Below are 12,100 nucleotides of genomic sequence, written 5' to 3'. Positions count from 1 at the left end.
GCCTTTCCCGGCCTGACGGCGGGAGGGTCGCGCCCCGGCCGGGGGACCGGGGACCGCGGCGCTAGCGGGGCGGCGCGGCTCCGCGGGGAGAAGCCCCCGGGCGCGCCAAGCCCTCCTGTCTCCTCCCGCTGCACGCGTGACCCGGCCTCGCAGCCCGCGAGGGGACTGGCCCGGGCCACGCGGCTCTCGATTCCCGCACAGGTAAGCGCAGGGTCAGGGCCTGCCTTCCGGAGGTCAGACAGTGCCCGGAGATGGGGAGCCCCAGGGGCCAAAGGGCTGGCTGGGAAGGGAAGTAAACAGAGAAAGATTCAGGAACCCCCAGGCTGGCGCTGGTTTCTTGGAGCATGTTTTATCCTCACATTCTAAGACTTGGGCCTGGAGGCGACTTAGATTGAGATCAGGGGGGTGAGAGAGACTGAGATGGCACGGAGAGAGACCAGGGATGGGTGGAGAGGTAGCCAGGCCCGTTCACAGCCGGAGACAGGAAGCAGAGTGTTTGGGTGGACAAGACTCAGTATGTGTGTGGTCGGGTGGTGGCCGTGAGCGTTGGGGTGGCAGGAGAAAGGCCTCGGTTTTGGAGCCTCTGGCAGCAAGGATTCTTCCAGGAGGGCTGGGGCAGGTCGTGGAGAAAGCTTGGGTAGGAAGGAAGAGGGGCTTCTACTCAGTGATGTCCTTTTAAGTTCCAGATGGTCAGTGCTCCCTGGGCCCTGGAATCCCGCTCTGCGTTCCTGCCCGAAGTGGCCCCAGGTCTCCGAGAGTCCCGGTAGGTGGCCCGTGCCAGAGAGCTTCCTCTGCTCTGCGGCCGGCTTCTCCGGAGCCAGTAGGAGCAGATACCAGCCAGGATGCCGAGGACCCAGGGCTTCTCCGAGCCGGAGTACTCGGCGGAGTACTCGGCCGAGTACTCTGTCAGCCTGCCTTCGGACCCTGACCGCGGGGTGGGCCGGACCCATGAGATCTCTGTGCGGAACTCGGGGTCGTGCCTCTGCTTGCCTCGCTTCATGCGGCTGACTTTCGTGCCGGAGTCCTTGGAGAACCTGTACCAGACCTACTTCAAGAGGCAGCGCCATGAGACCCTGCTGGTGCTGGTGGTCTTCGCGGCCCTCTTCGACTGCTATGTGGTGGTCATGTGCGCCGTGGTCTTCTCTGGCGACAAGCTGGCCCCCCTCGCCGTGGCCGGGGTCGGGCTGGTGTTGGACATCATCCTTTTCGTGCTCTGCAAAAAGGGGCTGCTCCCCAACCGGGTCACTCGGAGAGTGGTGCCCTATCTGCTGTGGCTGCTGATATCCGCCCAGGTCTTCTCCTACCTGGGCCTGAACTTCTCCCGTGCCCACGCGGCCAGCGACACGGTGGGCTGGCAGGCCTTCTTTGTCTTCTCCTTCTTCATCACGCTGCCGCTCAGCCTCAGCCCCATTGTGATCATCTCCGTGGTCTCCTGCGTGGTGCACACACTCGTCTTGGGGGTCACCGTGGCCCAGCAGCAGCAGGATGGGCTGAAGGGAGTGCAGTTGCTGAGGGAGGTGAGTCCCGCCTTTTGACCCGGCCAGTGACTTCCCTCCCCAGCGGCTCTCAGCTGTGGTGGTACCTGTTTCGGACGGGGTGGTGGTCTGGGGCGCTCATCTACGTGTGTCAGAAGGACCACCTCTCTCTCAACCCCTGGCTTCGCAGTAGCGCTGGTCTGTGGTTGGCTTGAGGGATCAGAGGATTTCCGGACACTGGCCACTCTGTCAACCCACGCCCAGTCTGAGTGGGTGGCCGGAAGGGCCTGGGCCTGATCCCAAGCGAGGCAGCCTTGTCTCTGTTACTGACCCCCTGGGAAGGACTCTTGTGGGGAAAGAGGGCTCCCCTGGCTTCTGGCCTCTTAACTTGGCATTGAGTGGCTTCAGCAAGAGGCTGACTGTGTGGACTCGGTGTGCCTCTGCCCAGTGGGGACGGCGTTTGCCTGCCTAAAGCGGTTGTTATCAAGATGAAAGGTGACCTCAAAGAACAAGATGAGAAGGACTGTGTGGTTGTCATAGATCCCACTTCTGCTGAGAGCTCAGGGTGCTTGAGCGCTCAGATGATAGAGGGAGTGGTGGTCTCCCCCCGGGAGCCGTGGTGCGGGGATGCAAACGGGGACAGGGTAGCCAGCCACAGTGAGGGAGCGTCTGCTGGTTCTGGAGGAAGCCTTCTGCTGGAAGGGGCGGAAGTTTGGCTTCAACTTAATAGATAGTCTGTGCTCCCCACTGGGTGCCAAGACCCTGGGTAGGTGCTGAGGGGCTGCGGAGATGTGATGCCTGGCCTTCTGAGCTGGGTCACCTATGGGGCGATGGGGCTTCTGTAGGGCTGAGAGTCTATGAATTCCACAGCCGTGTATCCTGCTCGCTACCTTTTCCTCATTTTGTGTATGAGCCCAGAGATGGAGAGTGACCTCTCTCAGTCCACGCAGCTAGGTATGGCAGGGGGTAGCTGGACTGTCTGTGTCCAGAATCCCATTTCAGGACTCTTCCTTCTACGTCACACCACTGCCTGCATCTCAGCCGGAGTCTCCTGGGATGAGGGGCTGAGTCTCCAGGGGCACAGTAGGCCGGTGGTCGATGCAAGCACCCTGTGGGGCCGCCCCACTGCCCCCGACTTGGTTAGAGGAAAACACAGGTTTTTTCCTCTATTTTAACTTTTCCCCCGGTTCTTGGACCAAGATTCTTCCTGTTTTCCCATTCTGGCTCATGCAGTGTCATCTCACAGAAGCTCTGTGCCTTGATTCTGCAGGGGCCCAGCCCTGGGCTGGTGTACATGGATTCATGTAGGCACACTGGAAGGTCCTTTTTCCTCCCAAAGCTCTGTTCATAAAAGGTGACAGCCTGCCATACTCCTAATGACTTCCGAGCTGGCGAACTTCAAGTTTTGCCCCTGCTAGCTGAGGGCCCTGCTGGAAGCTATCTGGGCAAGAATGGTGAGAGGCTTTCGTTTTGGGAATCAGTGAAAAGCACAGCTTGCGGGCAGATCGGTGGGCATAGCAGCCCTTGGGGCCTGGGATCAAACTCGGAATCCTTTCCTTTTTCTAAACAGTCACTTCTAGCTCTTTCCTCTTTGCCGGGGTCCCTGGACCCCATGAATTTCCAGTATGCTTCACTGCCCATGAAGGAGGCAAATCAGTCATTTTCCACATTGGAGCCCAGAGGGTGAATGCTTGATTGCTGATGTCTTCGGGGCACTGCTAAGAAACGGAAACTCCAAAAGATTAGGAAACGGAAAAAAAAGAAAAAGAAGTAAATCAAGAATAGCAGTTGTTAGCATCCCAGGAGAGCATGACCTTGACATGGAAGCAGTGCCTTGGATACAGCTTTGGGACTAGAAGGGAGAGAGACGGGGCTCCCAGGGTCTGTTTGGGAGCCTGAGATAGAATGCAGGAGGCCCCAGCCTTCAGTGGGCTGTGTTCCAGAAGTTTCTGAGTCACTTGTTTGGGACTAATATGACTTTTTGAAAAGGTGCCTGCGTTCCCAGGCCCACCCACTGAAGGCTTAAGTCATAGGGGCCCTGCATTCAGTTCCTAGGAGCATGATGGAGCCCTGAGCCCCCTGTGGCCCCCTGCCGCTGTGGGGAGAACACCTGGACACCTCCCCCCTCCACAGCCTTGGGATGAAGCTCACCTGTCTGCTGCTTCCCTGGGCCCCTGAAACCCCCCGGGATGGTGTGCCAGCATAGAAGAGGGCAGGGCTGGAGGACAGGGATATGAGGACCAGGCAGCCAGACCCCCTTTCCCCCCCGACAGTCAGAGTAACACCGGGCACTTCCTTGCGTCGCTTTCTCCTGCCCACAGACTCCTTTTGCTTTGTCTTCTGCCATCACCTGTTGGCTCCAGCCAGGGACTCCCTCCTGGGTTGGTGGGGGTGAACCCAGTTTCACAGTTAGAAGTAGACACTGGATTTCTGGGGCTTTGTGACTGCCAGCAGCACCAAAGGAACGTTCCCAATGCCTGAGTGTGCTTCCTCTGGCCCTTCCTCCCCACAAACGCATACTTGAATCTGGGATGGGAGGAGATAGAAGGACATGGGGGCCTTGGGGTAGCCTGAAGTATCAGAGGCAAGCCACCCAGCCTGCCCTGCCTGGCTCTTCTCATGGAGGCAGGCTGGTTGGGGTTCCAGCAGGAAGAGCAGGTGGAGTCAGGGGCTGTGGGGTGGGGTGTCACTGGGGCTTCGTTTATTAGTGGGTGAGTGACTTTGACTGAGCAACAAGTATGGACCTTGCAGCTTGCAGGTCTGGGACTGAAGGGAGTCAGATAATGATGTCAGAGGCTGTGGTGGAGGAGAGCACGGTGTGGGGCTGGGGGAGGGAGAGGCCAACTGGCTTTCCCCACATCCTTCCCCTTGCCTGGGTCCTGGCCCAGCTTACCTTTTACTGCCCCATCGGTGAGCTGATGAAGCAGGGATGGGGTCAAGGGCAGGGCCAGGCAGCTGCTGATGGGTGAGAACGAAGGGGCAGATGCGGCGGGAAGAAGATGCAGCCAAGATGGAGAACATTCCTGTGGCCAGTGGCTGCTCCCAAGGCCCTCACATGTGGCTGCAGACATCTGTTCGCTTCTGAAAGGGTCCTTAAAAATGAGTCTGGCAAATTAGGGGTGAGGAACCCCTGAGAAATATTTCACAGCTTTATTTCCTAGCAAAGAGGCTATTCAGGAGCAAAACTCTCTCATGGAATTAATAGCCTGTTACGACCTTTATTCACAAATTAGAGCATGATGGAGCTGTGGATGTGTGATTCCTTTCACACCTACAAATTACATAGCAGATCATCCACCTAGTGAATGCGCTTTCGGCTCTGGGAGGCTGGAGGGAGCTCATGCTGCAGATGTCCTGTGTATAGGCTGGAACTCAGGTTCACATGCATCATCTCAACTGATTCTTGGGTGTTACTGGCTCCATTTTACAAATGAGAATAGTGAGGCCTGGGAGGATGAGAGAAGGGAGGAGGACTGGTAACTAGGGAAGGATCACTGGTGGAGGGGGGAGATGATGGGTGAGGGGCAGGGGGTGTCCCTGAAAGCCTCTTTTTCTCTGCAACCTCTTTTGTGTGTCCTTGGCTGTCCCCCAATGCCTTTGCTATAAGCAGCACTGAAGAACAGGGCCAAGAGGTGGGAGGCCTTAAAATATCACAGGGAGCACCCCTCTGTTTCCCCCTGGGAATTGGATGTAAAGAGGGGAGAAGCCTGTGACAGAATGTTCCTGGTGGAGGCGTGACCAGGAGTTCATGAGAAGTGAGTGCAGGGAGCAGGAACAGAAGCTGGATGGGGAGGTGGGGAGGCATAGCCTGGGGCTTGCAGCCTCAGAGGTAGGTGTGTGTGAGTGAGTGTGTAGGGGTGTGTGTGTGTGAGTGAGTGTGTAGGGGTGTGTGTGAGTGTGTAGGTGTGTGTGTGAGTGTGTAGGTGTGTGTGTGTCAGACAGGTATCTGTGTGTGTGTGAGTGACAGACAGACAGACTGGGAGTGGGCAACAGCAACCCAGCTCTTGGCCCCTTGCAGCAGCCAAAGGGAGTGTGTGTGTGTGTGTGTGTGTGTGTGTGTAAATGACAGATAGGTATGTGTGAGTGACAGACAGACAGACAGAGACAGACTGGGATTGGGTAACAGCAATCCAGCTTTTGTCCTGTTGGCCCTGGGCTCTGCCCCCATCCCACGTGGGACAGATGGCTCATCCTCCGCAAGTGTGTAGACAGGCATCATGTAGGAACTGGGATAACAAGAAAACACATAAGAGGGGACCGGGAGGCCACTGAATCCAGCTGCCAGGGGGAAAGAATAGTCAGTTATTGAACATGTAAACAGCTTTGCAGAAAGTTTCCTCTCAGTCCCTTCCCCTGGCTGCATTTTTCTGGGGCCTTTTCCTATCCTTAAAGAAAGAAAGCGAAGGTATAGACCCAGTGAACCTGGGGATGGACAGGGTACTCACGTTTACTGAGCTCTTGCAGTGTTTCAGTGAGCATCTTCCAGCAAGAGGCAGGTCGTATTTTTGTGTTACAGATGAGGACACTGAAATATGTGAGTGAAATGGCTCATCCAGGGCTACATAGCAAGTGGAGGAGCAGGATATGAACCTGGCCAGTGGAATTCCAGAGTTCCTTCTCTTCGGCATGAAAGAACCCCTTAGATCTTCCCCAAGAATCTGTTGAGATACAGTTCCACCAGGATTGGGTCCTCAGTTTCTTCACCCACAAGTATCAGAAGGAGCAACGTAGGGGACGAGAAGGTGTTTCTAGGGGCAGACATAGTGCGGCTTATGGAGGCCGAGCTGTCCGGCCATTGCAGCTAATAGTCTGTATACACCTTCCTGGCTGGAGGAGGCATTGTTCCATTACAGGACCTTATAGTAACTCATGTCTATAATCATGACCCCCACTTCAGGAATACATTAGGTTACATTTAGTGTAAAGTGGGGTCTAATACTACATTCTAAAAAACATTTTTTATCAGAAATGGATAAGAACAAGTTTGGATGAATAAGGATTACATTTTGGCTCTCTAGGAAGTTCACTAATATGGGGTTGCTTATTTCTCAGTGGCCTTAGTATACGTGTCTGTAAAGAATCTGCCGGCAATGCAGGATACCTGGGTTCAATTCCTGGGTCGGGAAGATCCCCTGGAGAAGGAAATGGCAACCCATTCCAGTATTCTTGCCTGGAGAATCCCATGGACAGAGGAGCCTGGCAGGCTACAGTCCATGAGGTCACAAGAGTCAGACATGACTTAGTGATTAAACCACCACCACCATCCCTTCATTTACTATGTGTTTCAGTTATCCATGGTTATATAACATAACCTCAAACTTAATGCCTTAAAACAGTAACAATTTATTTAATCTCATGATTCTCTGTGCTCAGCTAGGCGCTGCCCTGCTTCCAATGCACTGGCCAAGGCCACTCACTTGGCTACCTGGACTGTTTCTTTCAGCACCAGCATTCAACTGACAGTTATGCTGGCAAACCCTAAGAAGGTCTTACACACATGCCTGGAGTCTTGGAGCTTCTCTAAGTGACCCTTCCAAGTGGTTAGCTTGGACTTCTTCACAGCATGGTGGTAGTTATCAGAGATTTTAAAGGCTAGACCCATCACTGTTGGTCAAAGCAAGTCACAAGCAGTAATCCAGGTGCAGGATAAGGGGAAATTGATTCTACCCCTTGATGTGAGAGTGATATGTACATACTAGGAAGGGAGGGATGGAGGGCCGCCGTCTTCTGAGGCTTTTTACTAAACCAAGGGGTGCATGAGGGATGTTGGAGGAAAGAGATGAAGAGAGCCATGAGTCTGGGTGGGGTACCTTAGGATGCTTCAGAAATTAGAAATGTGGTCTGCTGTATAGTCATTTCTCCGTATCCGTGGATGTGAAACTTACACATACGGAGAGCAGACTGTCTTCATTGTACTGTGCCACTTTATGTTAATATATGCCCTTGTTATCCGTGACAGTCCCTGGAACCAGTCTTCTGCAGATACTGTGTAAAACTTTTTGAAGTATGGATTCTCTATGAGACCCAACACATCATTTCTAAGATTCTCAAAGTCAGAAACTGCCTTGCACGTGAAAAGATGATAGCTCATGGTTCATCTGCCTGGGATTTGCCTTATGTTCTGAAGAAGAATTTGTTCTCTTTTTCAAATAAACATACTCGCTCTGTCCAGGGTACTGTCCGGGGTGGAGGGGGGCACACTGCCTCCGATCACAACCCCAGCACCAATCCCGGCCCTTTCTCTCCACGGATCAGCTAGATGGGCAGCCCGGTCTGATGTTTGTATTCCTTTCTCAGGAGGTGGAAATTTGCTTGTGTGCATCCATCAGAAACACGTCCAGTTTGTCTTTCTTAGCAGATTGTCATTTGCCCAAGGAGAGTAAGACCACTAGTATAGCCCCTTGAGGTGCCTTGGTCCCGACTCTCCCTCTTTACATGTGTGTTGAATAAATACATTCCTGCTTTGCTTTTATCTTTATTTCCTTCCTCATCAACTCTGAGAATTTGCTAAATATTTGGTTAGATCCAGGCTAGGGAAACGTTCTGATGTTAATTTAAGTGATTCAAAAATGGCATTTTTAAAGCAAGACTTATACAACTCTTCAAGAGTGCTAGTCTGTACTTCTTTACCACTTGTTAATAAAGTTTTTTCTTGTCTAGGAAAAAAGCAGCAATAGAAAAGGGTTTTAGGGGCCCAGAAAATGAGTCATTGATATCCTATTGGCCTATTTCTAATCTTGACCTTGGGCAAAAATCATTTGCATAAGATCATGTAGAAGAATGACTGAGCAGAGTTGGAGCTCTCACCATCCCATCCCACCTTCCTGCTAGTCCCTCTAGTTTAAAGAGAAACTGTTTCCTGTGTCACTTACCAAGCATCATTCTAGGCAGAAGTATACAAAGAATGAGTGAAAGTCATCCCTTGGCATCAGGGAGCTCCCAGGTTGTGGTATAAGCCTGTTAGTGAAAGAGACCCTGCTTCAAGAAACAGAGGAAGGCTTCCTAAGAGCTCACTGTTGAGCTGGGTTTTGAAAGATAAGTAGGAGTTTACCAGGGGGAGCAGTGGGAACAGGGCTTTCTGATCAGAGTCATAGGAGATTCTAACTTGCTTTGGATTAGTGAAAATTCTGTATGACAGGAGCAGAAGTGGGTGGCAGGAGCTAGAGATACAAAGTATAGAGAAGCTAAGTAGTGGAAGGGCTAAGGAATTTGGGCTTTATTTCTCTAATGATGATGCTTCATTGAAGGAATTTGGGCTTTATTCCTCTAATGATGAGGCTCCATTGAAGCAGGGCAGACAGGATCTGATTTGTGGATTCTGATAGAATCTTTCTGGTGGACATGAGTAAGGTTGAAACTGTTTAGGAGGCTATTGAAGTAGTCCAGGCATGATGCCATGAAGGCCACTCACCAAGATGGAATCAGAGGATGGAGAAGATGAGTTCAGGCTCAGGTGCCCGTGGGATATCCAGGTGGAACTATCAGATTATTCAGGGGATTGCCGAACACCTTCTGTATACCAGGCCCTGGGTTTAAGATCTGGAGCTTAGAAGAGAGGTCATGGGTTCTAGATTTGGGGATCATCAGCCTTTAAGTGGTACCCCAAACCATAGGGAGGATAAGGGGTTGCCTAAGGACAGTGTGTAGAATCAAAAAAGAAGAGGGCTTAGGACCTAACACTAGGGAGCAGCCTTGTTGGGGGACAGTCCCCCACATGGAACATCCATGCCCAAACCAACCTCTGCTTCCTGCGTGGGACATGCTCTTCCCAGGTGGCCGGTGATGGGTAGTTGGCCCTTCTGGAAGCAGGAGGCAGTCCCTGGCTATTGGTGTTTGCACCATTTGTTCTTTTGCATTGGGGAAGCTTTAGACAAGCCATGGTGAAGTAGGGCTGGGGTGTCAGGTGGGGGACTGCTCACGGGAGTGTTTGTCACCTTGTGGGGGAGGGGGGATAGGTCTGGAAGGGCACTTTATAAATTGTAAAGCACCTTGAGAATGGTAGCTGTTTATTTCTTTATTGTACCTAATCTTGACAGACCATCTCTGATCTTTGATCAATGAATGAATCAGACCAGGTTTATTCATCATCCTTTTCCTCTTCTGTGTAACCAACTGGCTCTTTCCCCCTCCTTGTGAAAGGATTATTTTAAAGAGTGTTTTTAATTATAAAATGCCATCTAATATTGCAGAAACTTTGGAAATGAGAGAAATGTATTATAATCCTATAACCAGTTTTGTGTGTGTCTCTTTCTAGTCTTTCCTTTCTAGAAATTTTTACAAAGCTGTACGCGTTACTCTCTACTTAGTCAGCTTCATAGCACAGACTTTTTTCTGTTTTAAATTAGTGTTCACATTATCATTTTTAATGGCTGCATAATATGATGTCGGCTAAATGTACCATAATTAACTCAACTGTTCCTTTTCTGTAGGACATTTGGTTACTCTTACTTTATTAATTTTATTTATTTATCATCTCATTTCATTTGCTTATTATTATGTATATGTAATACCAGCAGGCCCATTGCCTCTCTCCTTTCCCCTCCTGGCTGTTTTGTGTCTGATGTATCTTCCTTCCTCTGATTACATTTTCAGCCGTTCCTTCCAGCAGAATTCCTCTCTGTGGTTCCTAAGAAGTTTGCTTTGAATAATGATGAAACCTTTTCCTGTTCCTCTCTTCAAGAGCCCTTTCTTTGTTGTAAACAGAAAAGAAAAGGACATGTTTCAGAAGAAATCCCATACCACGCGTTACCCCCATTCGAAATCCCAGTGTATGCAGACTGGATTTGAACACTCGCAAGATTCCGTGGTCGCGGGTTGTTGTTCCCATGTCATTTGAGGACTGGTCCCCATGAAATGGGGCCAGCTGAGTCAGAGCTGGCAGGGTAAGGCTGGGAGCTGCCTGCCCAGGCCAGGGTTGGGCTCAGGGCTGCCCCTGAAGCCCCCAGGAGGCTGGGTTTTTCACCCAAGGGGGCTGGGCAGTGGGGAATTGATCCCCGTGGGTCACATTCTTAAGAGACTGACCTATAACCCCAAGGCTAAGTCACCAACCTGCTGATGGTAGGTGGCCCTTACCATTCTTGAAGGATGGTAACACCCTGTTTGTTACAAATTTACTACCAATTCCTAAGAAACTAAATCAGTCACTTCCCGAAGGGGAATCTGAGCAAAGAGCACTGCCTGGTGCTGAGGTGGATCATACTCCGAGGCTGGGGCTGGGAGTCCCCCTGCCACCCCCGGGGCCCGTTTCCCAGTAATGGGCGATGCTGTCAGCTAGACGCAGCCTCCCCCGGATTGCAAGAAAAGTGCCACAATTTCTCAGTCGTCAGCTCTCTGTTTTCTAAACTCCTACACATGATTACAGTTTATCTTTCATTGTGCTGCATCAAGCACTCTGGAAAACAGAGGAGTCCCCCTCTTCCCTAAACTGGGGCCGTAGTTGTTACGTGGCCTGTCTCTGGGGACAGATTTGGGATGTTGCCCCTTTATGTCAGTAAAGGGTCCTACGTAGGATGGTTACTTTAGCTGAGCCACCATTTTTTTTGTTGTCGTCTAAGAAACGAAATGCATACTTTGCAGATGAAGTTCCCTATGAGGACAAAAAAGTCTGTACTTTGTAAAAAATAAATAAATATATATATATATTTGTTTGGCTGTGCCAGGTCTTAGTTGTGGAGTGAAGGACCTGTAATTGTGGCACGGGGGATCTAGTTCCTTGACCAGGGATCGAACCTGGGCCCTATGCATTGGGAGTGCAGAGTCATAGTCACTAGACCACCAGGGTAGCCCCAAGAATTCTGTACTTTTGATGCAGGGCTGTTTGTTTGCATCACGGCCACGGCCTTTCACTTAATATCTTTTTTCTTTATTCCCTCTTTTTGGAGGAATCAATTAAGAGTAGCAGCAGGTGAGAGACACAGTGAAGGAAGTCTGAAATGATTTAGACTGGAGGAATGTCAAATGTGTTCTTCCTTCCAGTTGAATGCTTGAGATTGAGTTGAATGTGAAGCTTGTTTGCTTCCATTATTGTGAATAAGGGAGCTGTGGGTGTCCATTGCTCCTGGATGGCCTCATTTTGTTCATTTTCATGCTCACCTCACAACACTCATCTCTGGATTTAGGGGTAGAAAAGATCATTGAGCTTGCAGTCCAATTTACAGAGATAACAAGGTGCCCAGAATCAGAGAGTGAAGATGGAGCATGGCTGGTGTCAGGTCCAAATGCAGTGACAGTCCTTTAACCTGGAGAGCTTGACACAGGTGCTCGGTCAGTTGATGCCAAAAGTTAAATTATTTGACAGTGGTCATACAGCTGTGTGTCAGAACAAAGAGAATTTTACTTTATGTGAAAAAAAGGGAGTAAAAACAAAAGCTAGATGGTGGTAAGCATTGGTGATCACCAGATGAACTTGATGCATTTTGTGTGTGTGAGAGCCACGATACCTTAGATACTGTGAGTCAAGAAGGGGGTTGGATGGGGCACAAAAGAACATTCTGGGGGTGATGGAGGCGTTCCCTGTGGTGACTGTGGATGTAGTCACACAGTTGTGTGAATTTGTCAACACTCAACAAAGTAACATTTTATTATTATTATTTGGCTGTGCCACATGGCTTGCAAGATCTTAGTTA

General features: G+C 50.7%; 1 protein-coding gene across 1 annotated transcript in view; it reads left to right on the top strand.

Moving 5' to 3' along the window:
- Positions 1–697: 697 nt before the first annotated feature.
- ADCY3 (adenylate cyclase 3) overlaps positions 698–12,100 on the top strand; it is an 83,955-nt gene continuing 72,552 nt past the window's right edge. The window contains exon 1 of the mRNA XM_055399636.2: positions 698–1,517. Coding sequence (XP_055255611.2) covers positions 843–1,517 — 675 coding nt within the window. The 5' untranslated portion in view covers positions 698–842. The remainder of the gene's footprint in view (positions 1,518–12,100) is intronic.

This window comes from Moschus berezovskii, chromosome 11, assembly GCF_049115385.1.
Source record: "Moschus berezovskii isolate FMDL1 chromosome 11, NW_MosBer_1.0, whole genome shotgun sequence".
Lineage (NCBI taxonomy): Eukaryota > Metazoa > Chordata > Mammalia > Artiodactyla > Moschidae > Moschus > Moschus berezovskii.
Note: the sequence above shows the minus strand (reverse complement) of the source record. Positions and strands in the feature narration are given on the sequence as shown.